The 25,026-nt window shown below is 38.2% G+C and overlaps 1 protein-coding gene across 1 annotated transcript in view; it reads left to right on the top strand.

The window, feature by feature from the left end:
• The first annotated feature begins 1,010 nt into the window (after positions 1 to 1,010).
• MEI4 (meiotic double-stranded break formation protein 4) overlaps positions 1,011 to 25,026 on the top strand; it is a 61,219-nt gene continuing 37,203 nt past the window's right edge. Inside the window, exons 1-3 of the mRNA XM_058419693.1 lie at positions 1,011 to 1,059; positions 2,291 to 2,539; positions 13,710 to 14,269. Of these exons, the coding sequence (XP_058275676.1) occupies positions 1,011 to 1,059; positions 2,291 to 2,539; positions 13,710 to 14,269 (858 nt within the window). The remainder of the gene's footprint in view (positions 1,060 to 2,290; positions 2,540 to 13,709; positions 14,270 to 25,026) is intronic.

The following is a 25,026-nucleotide window of genomic DNA, read 5'->3' as shown; positions in this document are numbered from 1 at the left end:
GCAGTTATTTTCTTTGCATTTATAATATGTCCCATCAGGAGAAATAGAATACGATAAATAAAGTATTGGTGGTGACTCTGATGATAAAAGGCACCTGAGCATTCATGAAATGCTGGAATAAATACCACTCCCTGACCTATACTGGAATGCTGGTAATTTTGCAACTTCTGTGAATATAATTTAAAGGAAAATACTAATACTGACAAAGCATGTTATGAAGCAGAAAGTAAATATGTGTTTGTCCTTAAACTGAAGATGAATCAGAAAGCTTTGGCAGAGTAGTCTCTGGAGGCACCAAAATGTTAAACAAGCAGTGTAAGTGTAAGACATTTTTCTGCCTGCCCTAATTTATCATTCTGCTCTGCATGGGGACTTTGTAAGAATGGAGCTTGACAGACACTGTTGAGTAATATCTGGGTGACATTTCTATTGATGGGAAGCACCTTTCACATTCAAAGCCAAATATTTTGGATACCTTACTGTTACTATTTAATCTTCTTTCATTGTGGTTCCATGTATTTCATTTTATTCACAGCTTTAAAGGCAGTTCAATTACTTGCATGCTCTTGTATTTGTAAACATTTCCTTTGATGTATAAGGCAAGCAAAAGTCTTGCACCAGTTAGCTGTTCCACAGAGGTGCTAATCCTTTGAGAGAACCAATTTCTACTTTTCACTGAAATTCTAGATATGAATTGAAAAGTTGTGTGAAATAGATTTTCTTTATCAGAAATTTTGCAGAAGTACCATTTAATGTATAACTGCTTTAAGTAAGGAGATATATATATAGTATAGTTCAATTTCTAAAGGCTTACTATTTAATTAGCTTTAAGAATGGACTGGTGACTTGGATTAAGTGATTTTGCCCTGACACACGACAGCAATAGAATATTTCAAGTGGAGAAGAGTAGCTTAAAATACAGCTGTAGGTAAATAGATCCCAAGGAATTTTTACACTCTTGTCCTTTGTGCTCTGTACTGTATAAAGTGTTAACTGGCTGCTGTGTCGGAATGGACAGTATTGAAGAAGTGCACAAGGGATTGTTTGCGCATTTCAGGAGTATTTGAAAGGTGAAAGAAATACTTAAAAAGCAGTTCCTGCTGTAAGCGTCCCTGATGGATAAGTGAATATAGGAAGATCTATGACTTGCTATCCAAAGTCAAGTAGAACCAGAGGAAGAAAACAGCTTAGTGATTGGGGATGATCTGGTGAAAGGATGACCAAAAATACCTTTTTCAGACCTTGCTGTGACTATTTCAGAGCTGCTCAACACAATTTATTAGTGCCTAACCTGCAGTTTTGATGGATAACAAGAAGAAAACAGCACTATGAAAAAATTGTGTCAAGGTCGGGCAAGAGTGTAGGAAGTGATTTTTTTTTTTTTCTTAAATTACTATTTTGGGAGTGATTTTTTTCAGGAAAAGAATACATCAAGCAACTGAATGAAAATGGTGTGGAATTAGGAAAAAAAAGTGACTTTGCTGATTAGATAGGCTGGTTAATATTAGTTGCTTTTAATTTCATTTTTTCCTTCTGTACTCCTAGGCCCTGTGCTGTTGCACATGATGTAATCATCTATTTAAGTATTTTGTTTCTCCGACTCTTATAATGCCTTTTGCCTCATCCTCACTGTTTGTAACAAAGCGTCTATAATTGTCTTCTTCACTTACCTTAATATCCAGTTGCCTCACTTTGAAGATGTCTGTTTAGCTTTCTGCAGGCTTGAGGCTTAATGTAGACTTAAAACTTGAAGGGTGCCAATACCAGGTGTCCAAAACCAGAGACAACCTCAAGGTTTTATCTTTTGAGCACTGGGACCTTTTGGTACACCTTCATGAAATCATATGTATTGTATTTAAGTATAAATAACCCCAAATGAATTCTTCTGTCATGAGTTTAGAATTCTTTTGGGGGGGGGGAGGGAGTGGTGTGTTTTTTGAGGTTACTACTTCTACTTTTAATTTTTTCATCCTTGTTTTAGTAGAGATAACATTTTCATTGAAAATTTTGCTAGGATAAGCCTATTTGAAGTGCTTACTACTTACACAGTTATTCTCAAAACTGGCTGAATTTTTTTTTATAGCTGAGTGCAGCTCCTATATGTTCTGTTCTCACATTGTGCATAGACACTTGTATTTCTGTTCTCTAGATGATTTAGGAACGCGCTAGAAATGAAAGAATTGGTCTCCCTGTTAAACAGTTTTCAAAGCCAAGAAAATATTGTGCATAATTTCCTTAATGGAGTCATAGTGAAGTAACCTTTTTGTTTTCTCTCTTTCTAATGCAATAGAAATCAAAAGCAGAGGAGAAAATCAAATTTCTTACTTGAAAATATCAAAACTAGCATTGGCTTTTGCAATTATCCACTCAAAACCACCAGGGAAGAGTTCCAAAGAATACACAGAGTACCTTGCCAAAACTGTATCTGAACAAGATTTTGGATGGAAATGGAAAGTTGAAGTGCTGGAAGCTGAAGTTCTTCGATTACGACAGGAACTTCTTTTGAACAGGATCTCTCCAAGATTCTACTTGGAAAACAGTAAGTTACTCAAATAATTTCTGGTTGTGTTGCAATAGCAAGGAACCAAACAGCTTTTGTGTTGCTTGTACCATTTCTTGTACCTAGATGTGAGAGCCTTCAGTGTACAGCTTTTTGTTTTTCCCAAAGTTCTGAGGTAGTGGAACACTTAGTCCATTTTTAATGGGATTGTGCTTGAGAATTTAATGCTTATGCAACCTTCAGAATCAATAAGTATTATACAAAATAATTGCAGAAAAAAATTGTTACTACACAATGTTACCACATAACTTTGGAAACACTAGTTTGTGAGAACTTGTTCGTATTTACATTTGGAACATGTCTTAAAAGACATTTTAGATGTTTTTTAACCACCTTATAGATTTTAAAATTAGAATTAAAGTCTAAAGTGTTGGCAGCACTGATCCCCAATATCTGTAAGAGGAAGGTAGGGCAGGCAAAGGACTGTATAGCTGTTGTTTCTGAGAGAATATTGACGCTGTGGATACTGTGAATGTTTTTTATGGCATATGGTAAAATACTGTGAGTCTGATATTATTGGATTCAGGAAAGCTTTTAGTAAAAGAAGATAGAAAAAAAAAGATGGTCTCAAACAGCACTGTTTCTCTGACTTGTGCATGTGTAGTAAGTCATGCTTAATTCAAGATATCCATGGTGCTGTGTGAGCTTGGAAATCAGGCAGTGGAGGATTTCTGCAGGCTCTGGGGCGATACTTTCCTGGGAGATGGAGGTCAAAATGCTCTGTGCTGAAGGAGAGAGCAAGTTCACTGTTGAGAGGATCTCTAAAATCAAGATGTATAGCTAATTGCTTTATGACTTGAGAGTTTTATAAGGTTCCCTGGTGGAAAACTTGATGAGGCTGTAACACACTGCCCTTGTAGTGAAAAAGTAGCATTTTCGTTGCCTTGCCTAAAGATTTCTAATTTGTAATGTTGACTGATGGGGCATCGTTAGACTTCAGCTAGAAGCTCTAATGGTTTATGTATTTAATCAGTATCACAGACGTTTCTCAACAGAGAAGTCATTTAATGACTGTTCTTATTTTTTTATTGTCTGTGTGTCTATTTTCTGCAACCTGTTGCAAACATGACACTTAAGACTAAAAGTAACTTTTAAGATGCAGTTTCCAACAGGTGTCTTATGTTTTGAAGAACAGGCTGCGTATAATCAGGAGAAATTTATGAACATCTAATGTCTGGAGAGGATATTCTAATTGTGGGTTAAGCAGAACACAGCAAACACTACCAATTAGCAAAACATAGCAAACAAAATCAATTCACTTGCAACTTCTGTATTCTAAGTCAAATTTTTGAAAGGTTCTCTGAACTCTTAAGTTTTACTTGTGAGATAGGCAGAGAAAACTGCCCCTGGCAGATAACACCTTTTGCAAAGGATGTTAATTTTCATTACCCTAATCACACTGGAGTTTGTTCACAGACTTAAAATGTGATAAATCTTTTCTAATTTTAAATGTCTTACAGCTGCACTGAGTGTGTATTTCTACTGAGTGTACATTCATGATTACATGATTGTTACTGGTACCTGATGAGATCTACACACTCCTTGGGATATCAAGTTGATGATGTATATTAATAGTAGAACATCAGTGGTTGACATGTTTGGGAAGATGGTTGTAGAAGCAAGGCCTACCCGAAACAGGGGCCACTACACCACTGACATCTTCTGCCCCAAGATAAAAAGCAACACCTTTCTTGTGTTTTGTGCCAGTTTTGGAATTTTTCAAGCCCATGGAGAATAGAAGCTGTGGCTACTGCTGAGCTACAAAGGCACAAGGAGCTTGGATCTAAGTTAGGAGAAAAAGTGGTAATAAGGTTTCATCCTTTCGAGTGAAACTGCTATAGATCCATCAAGCCATCGTTATGGTTTCCCAGATTTACTACTAATATCACACCAGAGGTATGCTCTTTAGGACTGAGGATGATAATTAAGATTGTTCTTAGCACCAAGTAATCTGCAGATATCATGGATAGATCCTTTTTCTCCTCCACTCATTTCTCCAGCCTCATTTCTGGAGTTGGTGTTCTGCTTAAAATAATGCAGCCTCTTTAAAATATTTAAAACCCCCAGCCTTTCTATGGTTTTCTTCTGTTTTGATTAACAGCTCTTTAGATACAGGAATATCTGGGTTTCAAAAAATTCACCACCAGAAAATTGCATGCAATAAGGATAAGACTGCATTTTTTCCTGCTCGTGTCTCTTGAGAACTAAAGAGTTTGAGTCCTTCAGCCAAGGTTCACTTTGCGGCTGTGTCTTCTCTGCTTTGCATCCCAAATGTGAGAGCTTTCATCTCCCACCTGCTGTTTGAAATATTAGTGGTAGGTCTTTCAGAGGCTTCAGGAATAATTAGAAACTGCCCATGGAGTTTTATTTCCCTGATGTGAGAAATTCGTGAGCTCTTTGAAGCTGTGGTACCTGTTTTCCCCCTCCACATACAGTTGAACACAGTAGAGGTGTGCAAATACATGAAGGATAAAGAACAGAGAATCCATTTTTAAAGGAAATGGTGCCCAAATTTCTTTGTCCCACCTGAATAGTTCTTTGCCCTCAGAGACACTAAAAAAGTTGTGGGTTCCTAATTTAGGGAGAGAAGCATGCTTTGCTGCAGGTAAACTGCTTGCTGGTATGAGTTCTTACAAATTAATGTGGGGTTTTTTTGTAAAGTGCAGTGCTGAGTATTCACTGACTGTGCTGTGTCTGGAAGTTCCTTATCTGACTTATTTTTCAGTTGTCTTTCTGAATGCAAGGACTTTATCCCTGGGTGGTGCTTTTGGCTGTATGTCAGTCATAGGAGGAGGAGAAACAAATCTTTTTGCAATTATCTGTTACTTTTCACCTTGACAGTATTGCACTGACAACTATGCCTGTGGGTAGAAAAAAAAGTCAAATTTCATGTTAAATCAAAGTTTCATGTCTTTCTTAGATTTAGATTAATATTTCACAAAAGGGAAGGATAGCAACTTCTTGATGTTATTCTAAGATTATGCATTTATAGTATTTGAGCATTCTGTTGTCACTTTGTTTTGGAACAACAAGAAAAGATAAAGGGTCTTACAAAGCACTGGTGAATTGATAGATTCACGGATTGAAGCACCTGTCCTGCAACACAAATTCCTTCACTCTTGTCAGTTCATAAAATCAATGATCATATTGTTTCTTGGCTGGCTGTGTTTAAGAGATCTGAAAAGCCTGCAGCTGTTATTCCAACCCAAGAAGGCATAAATGCAGTATTCTACCCTTTTTTTGCCAAGCATATATTTTAGGAATGACAATTTAAAGGATAGATGTTTATTATTTGGTTGCTTCCAGCTGATATTCTTGAAGGTTCAAAATTGATTGTCCAGGGTATATGTTCAGCAAAACTGGTCTCAAGTATGTGTTCCCTCTTCCTTAGCTTCACCTTCAAATTTGGCTCAAGTTTTTCCCTTTTTATGCAGTGGGTAGGAATTTGCTGAACTGCTTTCTCCTCCAATTAAAATAAAAACCAGATTCTCTCTACTCTGTACCTTTTTAGAATTAGGTCACTGTTCATTTTATAGATCATTTACAGTAGAACTTCTTCTGCCATGCCCTGGAGTTCCCTCCTGTTTTTAGCCTCCACAGTAGCACATGTGCCAGCCGCCCTACCACAGAGTGTCCCTGTTTAGGGAAATGCTGACCTCTGAGTCACAATGTGATTAACCTGAATGTCTGATTTTTATCTGTATCCTGGGACTGTGTTCTGCCTTTCAGGATACTGTCCCCTGAATTCTATTCCATCAAAGAAGCAACTTGTATCTCTTTTGGGAATAACACTCAGAGAAAAAAATAATTTTTTATCTCCTGCTTCACTCCTTAACTTGGTGCGTTTCTTGAGGCATTTAGTCGTACGTGTGGAAAAAGGGAACAACTTCCTTTGTAGATTAGTATGAATGAACACACTTCAGTCTCATTTCTTCTCACTGGGAGCTTATAGAACTGAAACCAGCCAGTTCAGCAGCTGAAGTAAAACTGATTATAAGCATTACATAGCTGCATTTTACCAGCAGCCTTGCTTTGAGACACAGAATTCAGCCTTCTCTTCCCTTTCCACTTCCTTGTAAGTCATGGCTTGGGAATTTCTTGCTCAAAAAGGGAGGGGCAGAAACTCTAGGCGCTCATCTTACACCCTAGGATTTCCTTGGTAGGCAAGAAAGGATCAGATAAGACCTGCTTTGATGATGGCAGGAAAATTGATGGCCAGTCAAAATATTTTCTGAATAATTGAATTTCAAACTTATGAAAGGGCAAAACTCTCGACATCATGACTTAAGTAATGTAGCTTGTGATGTTTCCTCTGCCTCCTTACATTAAAAGGAGTGTTGAGAGGACATCATTGATAATAGATTATTTTTAAGCTCATTTTCAAAGAGAAGCCAGATGACTTCAGAAAGGTCAGACAAAACCTGAAGATTTCCTCAGTGGATATGTTATCTGCAGCCTGATAAAGAAGTCTTCCCTGTTGGTGGGGGTAAGAGCAGTCCACATCTGACTGAATAGTAATGATACAAACATATTCATCTATTAGGAGAAATTATTTCCCTCCCCAGAAGACAGATGAAATAGTGTGAAAAGTTTACATGTGTTGTAAATAGCACTTAGCAACAATTTTAGTTCCTATGACATGGTAGTAATGTAGAGGACTACAGACCAGAATTTCCAAGTTATCATGGTATGTTTAAGGAATACGTATTTTTTCAGGTTGGTGTGTTTAAATGAGCTGCTGTTACAGGTTGCTGTGTCCTGTCATCACTTTCCCCTCCTGGTATTTGGAAGGCGTAAAAAGCACAACAATTGCAGAGGAACTGTCAGCCTCTAAGGTGTATCTTTTACTTCTTTCTTTTTCTATCTTCTTTTTTCTAAGGTCAGAGGATTCTCCATTGGGCAGCAGTCAACTCTTAATTTGATGTTGCCATGGAAAACACTTCTGATTATTTTTTTCAGGTGCTTAGGGATGTGATGTTTCTGCATAAAGACATTCTATCTCCCTACTTCTTGCCTCCCCATCACCCTAAATAAAAATAGGTGTCTTTCTCTCCATACAGATCCATAAGGATAGCTCAATGTGTCATCTCAGCATTTTCTCTCTAAGACATAGGGGCGTCAGGCAAACAGTATTTCAGAAATGTCATTTGACATCTTAAGTGTACTGGTGTACTCCCATGCATCTACAGTGGTAATAATGCAAGTAGGCAGCATGGCAAGGAATGTCTCACAACCTAAGAACTATTTTGTTTTTATGAGGAGAACAAAGAAATGAGAGCAGATCTGTGAGATGGCAAAAATGAAGTTAAATTGTGTTTAGTTTTAACACAGATTTGTAGGAATATGGCTCTTGGAATATGATGATGAGGTAAATCTGTTCTCTGTAATTGTATTGACACAATGGGGAACTTTATGAAAGCTGAGGCCTTTTCAGGATAATTAAATAAGTTAATTTGCAATCTGCAAAAAGCACCAGCTGGAGTGTAATGATTCATTGAAATCTCAAAGTACTGCTCCTTCCATGGAGAACAGGTCTGTTTCGGTTGTGGAAACTTTCTCCTTTTGAAAGCAGGTGCTGCCTGTCTTATACAATGGCATTGCTACAGCTGTTCTAAGCACATACTTTGGGCAAAGGGACCCAAGTAGCATCCTTTTCTTTCCAGACTTCTGTGTAAGGAACCTATTCCAAGGCAAAACCAACCAAATTTTCCCAGCAAGAGAAAGGGTTTGTTATCATTTTATTAATTTGTTATAAGATCCATAGTGATAATTAGGAATAAGGGTCATAAAAGTAAGAGGGATTCATAATTTAGTGTAGATTAATTTATTTTCTTCTGAGTAACAGAATGATGGTTTTGGGGAAAACTGAATGTATATGGTAAAAACAGGTTAAGAAGTGTGGCCATGGCAATTAGGATCCTTTTGCCTTTAAGTCTACTGTGGGAAGCTAAGAATCAGCCAATTTTTTTTCCTGGAAATACAGAATCACAGAATAGTGGAGGTTAGAAGATCATCTTGTGCACACCTCTTGTAAAACGTGGTCACCTAGAGCCAGTTGTGCAGGACTGTGTCCAGACCTTTTCTAAGCATCTTTGAGGATGGAGATTTCACAACTCTTTTGGGCAACCTTAACCCAGCTCCAACTCAGAATCTAGTTCCTCAAGCAGATCTTTCTTTGTGTCGTTCTGCGTGTATAAGGACAGAAAAGCCAAGCATTTATATCATGTATTCAAGAAAAGTGATGTTTTTAGGAAGGCATGCTTTAGCTGACCTCTTAAGGAGTCTACCTGATTTTAGCCTTCATCTCACTTTTGCATCCATTTGCATCCAGATTGCATCCATTTGCATCCAGATCATTGCAGTCTTCATTGGCTGCTATTTCTTGTTTCTTAACTAAGCTCAGTTTGTTTCATGATTCAGAGCATTTTTGATAAGACATAATGCTTACCATTTGGTACTACCAGTTTGGTCAGGTAGTCTTTAGAGATAACATTAATTCATTTAGTATTTTGGAACATCCTCTGTCTGGCTTAGAATTCAAATTTCAGCCATGTCATTGACATGGTCAATATTATAAAGCTTGTCAGATCTTCTGTTGTCAAAGCTGCTTGATGAGTATTAACTGATCCAAATCTGTATGTTTGTCACCTGATTATTTATCCTTTCATATCTTTACTGCAAGTTTGCTTTATTTGACTCCAACTACAGAGGATTTGTGCCATCATCTGCAGAGATCCCTTAAAAATTAATGTTTATATCCTCAAAATCCTGCTCAGTTCTTACTGAATTCTAAACATTTAGGTGCTTTATGTAGGCAAAATCCCTAACAAATTGAAGTGTATGTTTCTAAGCCTTTAGAGAAGCATTTAAATCCTAGCATTGAACAGTTGGAGAATTTTACATACTCAGTTCTGTATTCATTTCTGTGAAATTATCCCTAAATGGGATAAAATACGTCAGCATGCACCTTTTGCATTAAAAAGCATTAAAAAAGCACCTTGCATTTAAACAAAGGACCTTTCTTTTCCAAAGCCAGTTAAAAAAAACCCAAAAAACATGGAGATGCAGAAGCAAAGTGTGCAATGCAAGCCTTCTAAAACTTCTTATTTGGAGAATTCCAATAATACTCTATAATAGCATTTTGGCATTCTTATTATGGATTAATGAAAATAGAAGTTTGGGTTGGTTCCAGGTCAGGACAACAATGGGGTGCTAAACACGTAAGAGTTCATGAAGGGGGGAGAGTTGTTTTTTTTCCTCAACCAGTCATCTTGGTTAGTAATGAAAACAGCAGACTAGAGACAGAGTTATGAAAGAAAGGCAGAGAAAACGTATGGGCTTTTAAATAAGAGAATAAACTTATTCATTGTTCATGGAAAGTGCACTTCAAACAAAGCTCTCAATGAAAATTAAGAATAACAGAGCCCTGAAAAAAATGTAGACGTGGACATAATTTCACTTAAGTTTTCATTTCCTTTTAGAGGTTATTGACTGTACACATACTTGAAAAGCAGAATGCCGTATCATCAAAGAGGTTTCTATGAATGTCTCATTTTTAGTTGTCTCTTTTTTCTTTTAGAAGTGGAACTGAGTATAAATGGTAACTGAGTTTTAAGAGAACTTTACATGTCTGATGTCAGTGGTTTTGATTTTCAGATAATAATCCATGTGTCTGCTCATGAAATGAAAGAATATAAACAAAATCTAATGCTTGAAACTGAAGTAATTTTTTCTTTACAGAATTCAGATCATGTCTTCACTTTGCTTCTCACCTTTACCACCTTCAAGTGTGTTTTCTGTTCTGCAGTCCCTGTTGGTGATGGAACTGCAGGTAGATTAAGTTTTTCAAAAGACTTGAAGATCATTTTACCATTTCACACCAATTTCATTAGCTGAGGCTCCTTCTTCCAGTTTTTAAATTTAGAACTACATGTAGCATTGGGCCTTTTTCATTCAAATGATCTCTGGTCTGAGGCAGCCACCAGCAGAGTGTCTTAAGAAAGCATCTTCTACCACCCCAGCTCCTACTACATGGATCTTAAACAAGCTGCCTCTTTCACTCTGCATTGGGTAGTGAGAGAATGAATGTGGGATATGGGATTGACTTTGGTGTTTTCTAGAGCTCTGCTTCCTTAGGACTAGCTGAAAACTCCCTGTTCTCTAATCATGAGGCTGGTTAGCATCTCACTGCCCTGTTGAAAGCCTCTGTTTTGTGGTCCCACAGCAGTATGTACATCTGAGTTCTTGTGCCTGCACACCTTGCTGACACACTGCAGTATGTAAGTCACTCCCTCATCCCTTGAGTGGCTTCTGATTTTCAGGCCATACTCTTTCTGCAGTAGTGGATATGTGTAGAAAAATGTGAGTTTCACAAGGAGCCTTTGCACCCCAAGGCTCCTTGTAGGACCACATCTTGCTTTGTTTAAGGCTTAGGATCTTGCTTTGTTTTTCAGCTCAAGATCTTAATTTATTAAGGAGCTAAAGTCCTAAAAATTAATTAATTAATTAATTAAGAATTTTAATATTTCCTGAATTTGATGTGACAGATTTAAGGAGACTGTAAGATTGTTCATGACCAGATATTTCATTTATGGTGTTGTAAAATCTGTGGTCACATTATCACACACACTAAATTTTCATGTTTCTTGTTCCAATACACTTATGGTCAAATGTTCTTGAAATTAGTATTTTAAAATTCTTGTTAGTATGAGGCAGGCTTAATGCCATTCCTTTTACTTATTTATTTTTGTACTTGATTACTACATGGTGTGAACATCAAGACTGCTTTCTCATCTGAATATTAGGTAAGTACAAAGTGAGGAGTTTAGCTTCTTTCAAGAAGTAAGGTACAAGCTATTTCTAGACATTTTGAGGGAAATAATGAGTATTTCCTTGTGCATTATATATATGTATTTTTTTTACAATGTAACTGCCACCTCCTCCCCAAATGACTGGAACATGTAAATGGCTTAACAATTTTAGACATTTTTTATTACTCATTTAGCTGGAAATACACTGATATTGAGGACTTACTGTAACAGGGTTTTCTGGAAGCTCATCATGGAACAGGAGTTTGATATTGCAGTGGATAGAAACCTAACCATAAATGCAACGTTGTCTCCTAGTAGAAGGAGTATTTCATTGAATACCCTACTTCTTTTATTTGGGAACATCTTAAGTTTGGTCTCTATGGGTATTGCTATACTATTCTTCCCTTTTTCTTGTCTTTTCTGCACCTTTCTTTCACCTCTTCTATTTTTTTTTTGTTTGTTTTGTTTTGTTTTGTTTTACTTCCACCAGAGAATCAGCAAACATACATATGGGGGTTTTGCACATAGTTTTTGCTTTGCTTCTTCTGACGTCTGACATTAAATCCTCATGTGCAATTTTCATGTTGTCCCATGGGATTAAGAACAGGAACAAAATAACCACATAGTGGAACTCAGAGTAGATGGAGTCCCTGGAAGGGTTTATTTTCCTTAAATGGCACCAAAAACAACTTTCAGTTTTTGTCTTCTGAAATGTGTTTTGCTCAAAACCCTGGGGAGAGGCGACATGAAAGATGGATGCCTGTTCTTGTTAGTCAGACCATGGGAAGTGTGCTTTGCTTCTTTGCTTGCTTTCCAAGTTTGGTTATGCAGGGCATTTGGAAACAGTTTAATCTATAAATGCTAGGCTGGCCTTAAACATCCAGCTCTACCTACCTCCCGGAAATTGCAGTTGATTTCCATACAGTTAGCCCTTTCATTTTGAGTCAGTTGGTACCAATACTGTGCAATTTCAAATATGTCTGAATGTTAGAGACATGAAACTCAACAATAAATAAATAAATAAACCACGTTTCCAGTTTTGATCTCAGTAATACGGGGGTACTGGTATGTTTTCAGAGACTGAATTAATGGTCAGAATTTATTTTGAAATGGTGAATTTAATGAAATCCATATCAAAATTTTAGAGTAATGTTTTGTTGACATACAGAATACTGCAGATTGTTGTATAGGGTTGCTGCTTTTCTGTGTTAAAAATACTTTTTTTTAACTTGCCATGCAATATAACATTTATTTCCTGTGAGGCCAAACCATCTGTAATTTGTTTTAAGTAATTTAAAAATACAAAGGCAGAGGAGTATGGTACTGCATTGCATCGTGGAAAATCAACAGTATAGGCATGTTTTCCAAGAGTGAGAGGGGAAGCAGTTTGTAACTCTGCCCCAGTAGGCAGGGCTGAGCCAGGGTTCGGTCAGATGGGGTTCTAGCCTTGCCTCATAGCACTGAGATGTTTGTGTGTTGGTCTTCCACTTCACTTCTCTGGCTTGTTTTGACTGTGATCTTTTGGCATAGGTAGCATGTAGAACAGGTCTTTTGTCACCTAGAGCTGAGTTTATGTCGAGAGGCATTGCCTTAAATGTATTTAATGTGTGAAATGGGATGAGAGTCTGCAGTAGCACACGAAAGTAATTTATTGTTGTGAATGTACTGTATGCTTCTTGTAATGTAGTTTGTGTGTCTTTAAAGATGGTATGAAATAGGTGATGACTGAAGAAGCTTTTGATTCTGAATGTTCCTCTCTGTTAAATAATGAAAAAAATCAAATCTAATCTTCTGTTCAGCTTTGACTGTTGTTAGAATTTTTTACCTGACTGGGGAGCGAGAGTACACATTAAGAAGAATATTTTATTTGATGCAGTTATAGTAACAGACTTTCATTGCCTTTTAAAAGCAGTCTGAGGTTTTGGGAATAAATGCAGTGAAAATGTTTGGAGGCTCAGAAATTTACATGCATTTTCTTCCCTGGAAATTAATGGGGGTATAGATATTCACTTAAATTGTTTGGTTTATGTCTACTTTAATTATATCTAGGAAAATTTAAAATTTCTGACAGTTTTAAACTCAAAATTACTGTTCATATTGCTATGAGCATAAGACATCTTGTTCACAGATAGACATTGACTTCTGAAAATTTTGACTTTAATTTAAAAATACCTTCTTCCACAGCTAAATTCTAGTAATGGGAAGTTCTTGGGGAGCCAACATACACATGTATTACATGATTTTTTGCATGGAAGCGAAAAAGAGAAAATGTATATGGCATTTTCAATAAGCATGTATTTAAGCATTGGACAAATGTAATTTTCATGTTTGCATTTCAGGAAAACAGGATACCTCTGCTGAAACTCTCCTGGGTCAGGAGTCTATAAACCCTACAAACTACTCAAGCCAGCTAGAAGACTCTGGATGTGATGTCTGTAATGACTCTGCATTTGATTCTCTAGGCATGGCTTCAGATTTTCACCAATCTGAACATAATGTCAACACTTCTAAACTTTGGTTGGAAGGAGTTCCCCCACTGAATCTTTGCCATACTAGCAAGGAGCAATCTGTGACTGCTCCAGTGCATTTTTTGCAACGTTTGCTTGAAATAAGAAAACTGTCAGAAGGAGGAATTCTTCAAGCAGACTTCTCAGAGCTTGAGAATGATTCTTTCACCATATGCAATTCAGTGTCTCAGTTGCTTGATGGACTGACTGTTTTTTTCAACAGTCCGAAGTTCCCAGCTCCAAGTTTCCTTACTGAAGGAGTTCATGTTTTGATGAGTTTGATAACTGATACTAAATTATCTAATCATGTTTTGAAGAAGTGTTTCAAGAAGATGGAAGAATTTAAGAAAAATCTAATTCAAATTATTTTAAGAAATAGGAGTATCAATAGGGTAAGTTTAAAACATTCTCCTTCTTTTGTATACCACTTCCATACACTGTAATATTCTTCTGGTTTTATGCACTTTTAAAATGCCAGTTTGTCTTATATTTTGAAGAGTACTACTCAGAGATTTTTGTGATTGTTCTTTTCTGTGCTATGGATAAAAAATGCTCTGAAGCACTTGAAAAAGTTCTTGCTCATGTTCTAGCAAGTTCTAGCCTATTCCCAAGTACAGGACTTTTAAATAACTGACAAAAATGCAGTTTAAGACAACTTCTTAGAAAATAGGAAAAACACATTGTTTCTCTTGTTATATGGAGATACACTGTAGCTATTAATTCATATGTAATGATTTTTTTATTCTTTCTTGAGCATCTAAATAAAATCATCTGTTTGCTTCAGATATCCATAATTTTCTAGCTACTTGCAGATGTGTTTTAAAAATATATAAGCAAATGAATGCAGAGTTCAAAAAATGTCCCTATCACGAAAACAAATAGGACTGAATAGCATTTTTGTGTGTGTGTGTGTTTTCCTCAGTGTGTGCTGTTCTATGTATCCTCTTGTTAATTTCCTTATTCTGCTGAAATATCCCTGGTCTGTCTTCACAAGATGCCCTAGGGGTAATGAATTTCATTGCCTGTCTTAGGATTTTTGGTTTTCATTCTGCCTTTTAAAGTAATTTGGAAAAGACACTATAATGGTATTTTTTTTTGACACTTAGATGTACCAATCTAGTGTCCCCATGTAGCCATTAGAGCAAATTAAGATCTTATCCCTGTAATCCTTGGAGCCTAAAGAATGCATACTAGATACTAGGTCCCTAATTTAGGATAAATTCTAAGGTTGCCTCTCTCAAAATGAGAGAGCCTGGATATGTGGTATGCCTGTGGATGGATGTCCCCATTTGTCTTAATTTAAAATTAATCCAATTCACTGTGTATTGGGTGTTTGCCCCAGAACATGAACATCCAACAAATATTGTTACCAAATTAAGAAGGCATTGGGTGAATAAAGGGCGTGTAGGAAGAAAATCGGGGAGGCCAAAGCTCAGTTCAAACTTAATTTGGCAACTTCTGTAAAGGGTAAAAAAAAAAAAAAAAAAAAAAAAAAAGAAAATATTAATGGTAAAAGGAAGGGCAAAACCAACCTCTGTTGGACATGGGAGGGAACTTAGTAACTACAGATGAGAAGGCGGAAGTGCTTAATGCCTTCTTTGCCTCAGTCTTTAGTGGGAAGACAGCTTGTCCACAGGACAACTGTCCTCCTGGGTCAGTAGATGGTGTCAGGGAGCAGAATGGTCCTCCTGTTATTCAAGAGGAGGCAGTCAAGAGAACTGCTGAGATGCTTGGATGTTCATAAATCTATGGGACCAGATGGGATCCATCCCAGGGTGATGAGGGAGCTGGCAGATGAGCTTGCGAAGCTGCTCTCCATCATTTACCATCACTCTTGGCTCACTGGCAAGGTTCCAGATGACTGGAAGCTGGCCAATGCAACTCCCATTTGAAAAGGGTGGGAAGGAGGATCTCTGGTAATTACAGGCCAGTCAGCCTGACCTCAGTACCTGGAAAAATAATGAAACAGCTTATACTGAGTGTCATCACACAGAATTTACAGGATGGCCAGGATCTCAGGCCCAGCCAGCATGGGTTTAGGAGAGGTAGGTCATGTTTGACCAACCTGGTCTCCTTTTATGACCAGGTGACCCACCTGGTAGATGCAGGAAGGCTGTGGATGTTGTCTATTTGGACTTCAGCAAGGCTTTTGACACTGTCTCCCACAGCATACTCCTAGATAAGCTGGCAGCTCGTGGCTTGGACAAGAGCACTCTGTGCTGGGTTAGGAACTGGCTGGATGGCCGGGCCCAGAGAGTGGTGGTGAACGGTGCTGCATCCAGCTGGTGGCCACTCACCAGCGGTGTCCCTCAGGGTCTGTGCTGGGGCCAGCTCTGTTCAGTATCTTTATTGACAACATGGATGAGGGTATTGTCTTTCATTAGTGAGTTTGCAGACGCTAAGCTGGGAACATGTGTTGATCTGTTGGAAAATAGGAGGGCTCTACAGAGAGACCTGGAATGCTTGGATGGATGGGCAGAGTCCAATAAGATGACGTTTAATAAGTCCAAGTCCTGCATTTTGGTCACAATAATCCCCTGCAGCGTTATAGGCTGGGGAAGGTGTGGATGGACAGTGCCAAGGCAGAAAAGGGCCTCGGAGTACTGGTGACAGCAGCTGAACGGGAGCCAGCAGTTAAACATGAGCCAGCAGTGTGCCCTGGTGGCCAAGAAGGCCAATGGCATCCTGGCCTGTATCAGGAATAGTGTGGCCAGCAGGAGCAGGGAGATCATTCTTCCCCTGTACTTGGCACTGGTGAGGCCACACCTTGAGTATTGTGTCCAGTTCTGGGCCCCTCGGTTTGGGAAGGACGTTGAGATGCTCGAATGAGTCCAGAGGAGCCAACGAGGCTGGTGAAGGGCTTGGAGCACAAGCCCTATGAGGAACAACTGAGGGAACTGGGGTCGTTTAATCTGGAGAAAAGGAGATTCAGAGGTGACCTTATCTCACTCTACAACTTCCTGAAGGGTGGCTGTGGTCAGCTGGGGGTTGTTCTCTTTCTTCAGGCAGCAACTGACAGAACAAGAGGATACAGTCTCAAGCTGCGACAAGGGAGATATAGGTTGGATATTAGGAAAAAAGGTTTTACAGAAAGGGTGATAAAGTATGGAATGGTCTTCCTGGGGAGGTGGTGGAGTCACCATCCTGGGATGTGTTTGAAGAAAGATTGGATGTGGCACTCAGTGCCATGGTTTAATTGAGGTGTTAGGGCATGGGTTGGACTCGATCATCTTGGAGGTCTCTTCCAGCCTAGTGATTCTGTGAAAAGGATGTACCTGTATTTTGGTTAGGAAGCATTCAGACTGAAATTTTTTCAGGACTAGAATCTTGGGTTTCTAATACCAGAAACGCTTCTACTTTAGTGTCAGCATGGTGCAAGAGTTAGTCTTTAATTAGAGGTGTCCCTGGTCAGTATTTTGAAAGGATGTGACCATACATTCTATTTGTATGGCATCAGGAATGGAGTTATACAGGTGTGACTTCTCTTTTGTGTATGTGATCACTGAATACAAACCAAAAAGCTTATACAGTCCTTCATTAAGGACTTAATAATTGATGATGTCCAGTGTTTCCCATCCTCTTCCTGAATGGGAAGTCAGTAAATAATTGGAATAAGGTTAAGTGTGGAAGAGCAATCCAGAGATTATCCAGATATGGATTTTCTGTTTATTGGAGGAATCTGGCAAAATTTAAGTGAGAGGTATCACATCTTAAATGGGAGAAAACACTAGGATAGATCAGGGATGTTTCAGGTCTGCAAAGTGTTTTTACAAATCATTTAGAGGAGGTGGAATACATCCACGTAATTTGAAAGTGGTAAATTTTCTCTGAATAACTTCATTAAAACAGTTGGCTTTTTATGAAATATGTTGTATCTTGCTTCCACCAAAATATTGACTTAAGAGTCATTACTATTGGCAGTCATTACTTCAGTCAAACAGATTAAAAGAGTTTAAAAATTGTATAAACCAATTACTAAAGGATAATCTTGGAGGTTTCCAGATTAGACGTTTGGTTTTCTTTAAACTGAATTGAAAATGGAATAAACACGTAGCATTCAGAATTAGCAGTGTAAATTGTATAATTAATTCTTCATGTGCTGTGTACCAGATATCTCCCAGGAACACTTTATACAGGTGGTGATTGAAATAGCAAGATTATAGGTTTTAAAAAAAATTGCTATTACTTATAAGGCTATCTTCTGGAGAGAGTTGCAAACTATATGAATTCCAGGAAAATGCTTAAATCCCTACAACATAAAAATACTAAGAATTTTGTTGTATCTAACCTTACTCTCAAAAAGTATTTGTATAGAGAGCCACACAGCAATGTAGTATTTGACACAGCTTTCCCTTTACTATTCTCATCATTAAAGCTGTCAGGAACTTTCAAGAAGAACAAAGGGCTGTGAGAAATACCTTTAAAAAGCTCACAGAGATAAATGGCTGTGGATTACACTTAATGAATTACATCTTCAAAAGCAATCTCAGTGTTTTTCAGAGCAAGTTAAATAACTTTAAATAATCTTTGAGAATTGGAAGAGGAATCATTATCTCTGCCTTAAATGTAATGGAAGAAAAACAGCAGCAGAATTACTTGCTGTAACTGTAGAGATCTATTGTTTGAAACGTTTCTAATTATAAAACATTGGAAACTGTAAAACCAGCAAAGACGTGTACTCAGAAATTTTTTTCTGGATCCAGCTGCCTAAAGTTGTGTGCTTTGGCCAGAGTCTGACCCGAAACTCCAAACTGACAAAGATATCAATAGGAAAAAAAATAAATCTGTCAATTAAGGTATGTGACAGAAAATAAAAGGCAATTTTATGTAAAATATTAAATTATTTAAATCAAAAACCTAAAAATAGCCTCTTGAATTTTCCTTTTTAAAATTTTCTCCTTTCCCTCCATGTTTGGACAGCAGCTCAGAAATATGCACACAGTTGTTAGACACACAATCTTTTGGAATAAACCTTCTGGAAATATCTCAGAAAAGGAGTCTCAAGTCACAGCTGCTCAGGGTGAAGTATGAATGTTCAGAGGTTCAACCATCTGTGCAAGGCCTGACTTTGCACCTTCTGCTGGCGTGGTTTTGCATCCCTGTATGGCTTCCACAGAAAAGCTTGTGAGGATCCCATGTCTAACTTTGGTACAGATGGGATGCTGCTTTCATGCAACAAAATGTGTGACAGTCACTGCTTAACTGTGGAGAAAGCATTTTGTTCATCACCAATTTTTGAGTCCTCATCATTGAGACCCTTGGGGGTTTGTAGTGGTGTGTATTGCCTTTCAGTGTACAAATTGTTAATTTGTGTTGAGTGACTCCACTGACATACTCTGCTATGTCAGGAGAACCACTGTTGTATTTATGTAGGTTTCTTGCAAGTTCTGCTTTCAAGCAGACCAAAGTATACTATAAAACTCTGAGATTGTATTCCGTTGGCAAAGCCACTGGCTCTAGCTTTCAAATGGACCACCTGACAAAACATGGGAAAACATTTCACATGGAAAACTCTGGTAGGAGCTATGATGTGTAATTACAGCCCCAGCGGAGTAGAAACTTCAGAAGGGAAGCACTGAAACATTGTTTTTTGCTTAATCTACCTGTTTGGGATTTGACAAGATCTGTCTTCATCCACCTCCACAGAGATAAAGCAAATGTACTTTTCTCCTGCTCCTAGTTGCATCACTCACTCACTGGCACTGAAATGTGCCTGTTCTGTTGACGCTTGTATCTGTTGTCCGGAATGTGTTTGAACTGGGGATCATTTCTCATATGTCAGAAAAATACAGCAGGTGGAGGCACTGGGGGATTCCCAACTCCCTGTGCTGTTTATGGTAGTATATGTGTTTTGTATTTCTGGTGAAGGTTTTGGACAGCTCCTGGCAGTAAGAGAACTTGAGAGATGACATCCTGGAGCTTGCCTGGAAGCCTCCTGTGGTGAATCTGGGCTGGCTTTAGGTTTATCATATATGGAATTAGCTTTAAAAGTCAAATCTGTCTTACAGAAATTAAGACGCTTTATATGTCATATCTCTTGTCTATACAGCTTTGTGAAACTTCAAAACAGTTATTGTGAGGAAATCCAGAGTCTCATTTATTACTTTAGAGGTAGAAGAAAAATAGGTTTATCTTTAGCTTCTTGCAGTGCGGTTCAGTTGTGTTCAAAGTTGTCGTGGCCAAATATGTCACAGGGTGCTGCACTACATGGGATTTCTGTGGTGTGATCCTTAGTGGTGTCACGCCAGTTTGGCAGTGCTGTAGACAATTCAGTTCACTGGTTGTACTTCTTTTAGGTGCAGCTGATCCCGTAGTTCAGAGCCTGGCTAATGCTTCCATTATGGGCTAAAAGATCCTGGCCTTCAGCTTGGGTTTTTTAGAGATTGTGTCTGTTTCTTGGACCTCGTGTTTTAAGGAGTTAACCAAAACACAAAGACACTACTTCTGGGATTCTAACACTGAGCTATGTTGGGCTTCTGTTCAACAAATACCTCATCTCTCAATCTCTTTCAAGCAAGACCTAGGAGAAGGAGAGATGTCTTTCAGTGGTCTGTTGTTCTTTGCTTCTTCTCATGCTATGTTTAAAACATCAATACTGACTTTGAAGATGCTCGTAAGTCATGAATTGCCACTCCAGTCAAACAACACACATACTAAAAAAATGCTATGTGATATTTTCTTCCTTTTTTTAAAATCTTTTTCAGAAATTGGCTGCCTTTAGGGTAGTTGTTTTGAAGTTATTAACATTAACACCATCTGGAGAACCACTGAGACATCAACATAATTTTACAAAATTCCCTTATCCTGGTTGGGACTTTACTGCCTATTTTAATTTTTCTCTCATGTTTCATCTAAAAGCCTTTATGTAAAATTTTGCCAGTGCTCAAAATACTGCTATTGACAACATTTAACAGAAAAGCAAATGTAGGAGTTCTGAGTAGTAGTTTGCTGCCATTACTGGATATTTGTGTGAGAAAGAATTCACAATTCTTCATGAGAATAACAAGTTGAAAAGTAATACATTGAAAAGCAGAAAGAGAAATGTTTAAATCTCAGTGGCAATTATATAATGAAATATATATGTGTGCTTGTGCGGTTAAAACTGCACACATTCATCAGATCCATGGGTTTGAGTCTTATCTTAATGAATTTGTATGATTCATTATTGACTGAATTTTCGTAGAAGAGAGTAATCATAAACTTACACTGATGCTTGAGTACATGCAACAGTAGGCATTTAATACATGCTACAGCTAGTTGTGGGTGACAATAAATTTGTCCAGCTCTGTATAGGTTTGTAGTATCTTTTTCTTTTGTCAACCATAGCCAAGACAGGACTTAACTCATCAGTTTACAAGAGTATTTCCTGCTTAGGGACAAATAAGATTCATGTCACTGGTGATTTTCAAGTATAAAATGAGCAGGCTTCATTTTTTCTAATTAATTGAGTCCCAAGGGGAATGCTGTGGGTGCATTTTCATCAGCAAAAAGATTTTGCTTTTACAGGGGAAGAACACTTAATTTGTATGGATATTGAAACAAGTCGCCTGGATTTTGAGGTCTAGTAAGAGTCAGTGTTTGAATCTCTTGATTATTGAATTAAATTTTCTCAGCAATCTGCTGTCCTTATGTAGAGAGTTAAGTCAAATGGTAATCAAAATCCATTGTCTTAAAAATTACTATTGTCTAAAGCAATCACCAAACTGACTGACCCTCAGTTACTTCAGTAAAGTGGATCAGAGAAGAAACAAGACAAGAATGAATGAAAGAAAATGTCTATCTTTCGCTCTCAGCCAGTCTTGGCAGATGCAGATCATACATTAAAGCTACACTTACGGGAGAACTACAGGACAAAGTTAGCTTTTCCAGCAGATGCTGGGTGGGCTGAAGCTCCCCATCTGGACTAGAGCCTGTGACCTTAATGCCTCCTGCAAAAAGACTTTGTCAAGAGGCTCCCCTTGATCCGGGGCCTGTACTAGACCCCAGTCACAAGGTTCACTTTGTCACCTCAGGCTCTGATTCCTGCCCACAGGCTTTCAACCTGCTCATGGTTGTTCTTCCAAGGCAACTCTCCACACTCAATCCAGCTCTTGATACAGAGGGCAACCCCTCCATTTCTCCTTCCTCCCCTGTCTATTCTGAACAATCTTTAGCCTTTCATGATCATGTTCCACTCATGGGATTTGTCCCACTGAGCTTCCGTAATGACAACAAGGTTGTAGCTTTCTGGCAGCACAGTGGCTTCCAGCTTCTCCAGTTTTTGCCCATGTTGTGTGCGTTGGTGTAAAGGCACCTCAGGTGAGTTGTCAGCCATGTCACCTTCCTAGAGGAACACCCCTTAATTTCTTTGAGACACTTCCCTCTCTGATGTTTCCCTGTTGGCTTCTGTCACCTCAAGAGTCCCTGGCTCATCTCTCTAAGACTACAAGCCTGCTTCAGTGCGGCTAGCGCACTTCAGAATCAGCAGCAGAGGATCCTCTCTAGCACCCCATGGCTCTAATCATGGAATATCACACCACAGCTTGCTGGGGCAATACTGGCAGCCTGCAGCAGTGAAGCCAACTGATGGTTGGAGTGGAGAACATCAGGTTAAGAGGAGTGGAGAAAAGCATGAACAAGATTATGAAAGAGGGTAAATTTAGCTTGGGTATTAAGAAGAAATTCTCTACTGTGAGGGCAGTAAGATACTGAAACAGATTGCCCTGAGAAGTTGTGGATGTTTCAGGCCTGGCAGTGTTCAAAGTCAGGCTGGATAAGGCCTTGAGTAACCTGGTCTAATGGCTGCCTGTGGCAGAGAGGGTTGGGAGCAGATGATCTTTAAGGTCCCTTCCAGTTTTTACATTCCATGATTGTATGATTTTATGAAGGGGTAAGGGCTCAAGATGTGGCCTACAGAGCGAAGAGTTGAAATAATATGTATGAATTTTCAAGACTGATAGAAGAAATATTGGCATGTAAACAGGAAGAGTGAGATACATGAAAACTATCAATTAACAAAGGAAGCAATGTAAAGATAAAGGGATGCTAATATTCTCTGTATAAATGTGAGTTTTTCAACTAGCGTTAGTGATTAGGAGTGGAAGTCTGGTTGGACTAAATGGGCAAGGGTAGTGTGAAATTTTGCTGACTTGAAAGCGAAAGCAGTGAGAGACTCCAAGTCAGAAAAAACAATTTAATAGGAGAAAAAAAAAAAAAAAAGGTAAAATAAAATAAAAGCAATAATACAAAAGATCACTGACAGAGTCAGAATACAACCTGAAACCCTGTTAGGGTGATGGTAGCAGCCCAGATGAAATGGTCTTGTTGAGGCAGTGATCCCGTAGAAAGGTCTGGTAGCTCTTATCCTCTGGGAATCCAGTGGGTAAGGCTGCCTGTGCTGTCCTAAATCCCAGATTATATCCAGGTGGGAATGCTTGGCTCCTCCCCCTGGGTGGAGCATCTCACAATGGGCTGATATCATTTTATCAGTCTTGCAATGGGTCCTTGATTGCCCATTAGCCAGAGATAGCTCCTGGAGGGAGTTACCTATGAGTCATGCAGGACGGCATTGATGGGCCATTAACAGAAGATAGTCTGGAGGGAGGGGGCAAGGGAAACACTGTCCAACCTAGTTTCAACAGCTCATGGAGATGGTGATAGACTACCTACTTTGGGTACATCTTACATTGTAACCTAGGACAGAAAGCAAAGGTGAAAATAGCTTTGTTTGTAACACCTCACAATTTGGGGGTACCTGCAGTAATTATTTGTCTGTCCTGTATTGCCAAATATGTCAGTTTATTGGGAAAGAGAGCTGTTACTTGGGACAAAAACTGTAAATTAGCAAAACAGAAAGTAAGGTGAAGTTATCATAGTTTAATGGTGTAGAGAATCACACGACTCATGAAGGAATTAGCTCACAAATTTTAGATATCCACTATTAAATAAAATCTAACACGCTGATAAGTGAGTTCTAAAAAACTAATTTGTAAGTTTTTTATGTTGTTTCCTGGGAAACAGGGCTTACAGGAGTGTGCTGTCTGCTTTGGTTATCAGTCATTTCTTCTGCAAGTAACTTTTGATAGCCAGCTTGAAATCACTTGGAAAGAAGCGAAAGGTCAATAATGCCTTCAAGTAGGCTTTAAAATCTGTAGCTAGGTGAAGGAGAGACCAAGTTAGTATGCCTGAGATAAGCCGAACATTGACATTATTTATTCATTTTGGCAACAGCCAGGTCGACAATCCACACGTCCTTCCCAGCTGCTGTCACAGCATTGCCCTCTCTTGCTCTGCATCCTGAATAACATAGGAAGACAGTAGAGCCTGAGGTCTGGGAGGAGGGCTAGGGAGAGGTGATGCAGGACCTGAACAGTGAACCAGGCTCCATTATTTCCTGTTTCGAATGGTGTATATTTTACAATCTAATTTTCTGACTGCTTTTACCTGAGGATTCCTGAAATGCGTTCGTTTTATTTAATCTACAACATTAAACAAGCCCAAGGGATTCAAATATTTCTATTCCTTTTTAACATTGGATAGATTTGAGAGCTGAACATATGCTTTTATCTTTAATGAAATTACATATTATCAGATTTTTTTTTTTTTAGTTTTAATGTTTCCAGAGTACAATTAGCAATACATGAGCATTGCTGTACAACAAAATATTACTTCTGTTTGCTGTTTTTCAGATTTATTCCTTATATGCTATCAATTTGTTCTGCATGCATTTAATACATACAGTTTATCAGCATTATTTTAGCCGCCTTTGCTGTTATTTTCTCAAAATATTCTTATAGGAATATTAGAGATCCATCAAGTTACAGTGTAAAACCAATGCTCTTTAATAAATTGGTAGAATTTTAAAATCACTATGAATAGTTATTAAATATAATAGTAATATATTCCTATAAAATGTTACTATGAAATATTTTATTATAAAGATATGTTTAATAATAATATTGATTAAATATTAATAAGTTCACCAGTGGGATTTTTTTGTGCCATTGATACCCATATCTGCCACTCTTAAGTGGCAGCATTACAAAATACTTATTTACTTCTCTTTAAATTTCAAGGTCCTCAAAAATTCCAAATAGAAAATGACAACTCTTGCCAAACCACAAAAGGTACACAAATTTTGTGAAAGGTCTTACTTTAGTTAAATCTCAGC

Source organism: Hirundo rustica, chromosome 3, assembly GCF_015227805.2.
Source record: "Hirundo rustica isolate bHirRus1 chromosome 3, bHirRus1.pri.v3, whole genome shotgun sequence".
Classification (NCBI taxonomy): Eukaryota; Metazoa; Chordata; class Aves; order Passeriformes; family Hirundinidae; genus Hirundo; species Hirundo rustica.
The sequence above is the reverse complement of the archived record's forward strand: the minus strand, read 5'-3'. Positions and strand labels throughout refer to the sequence as shown.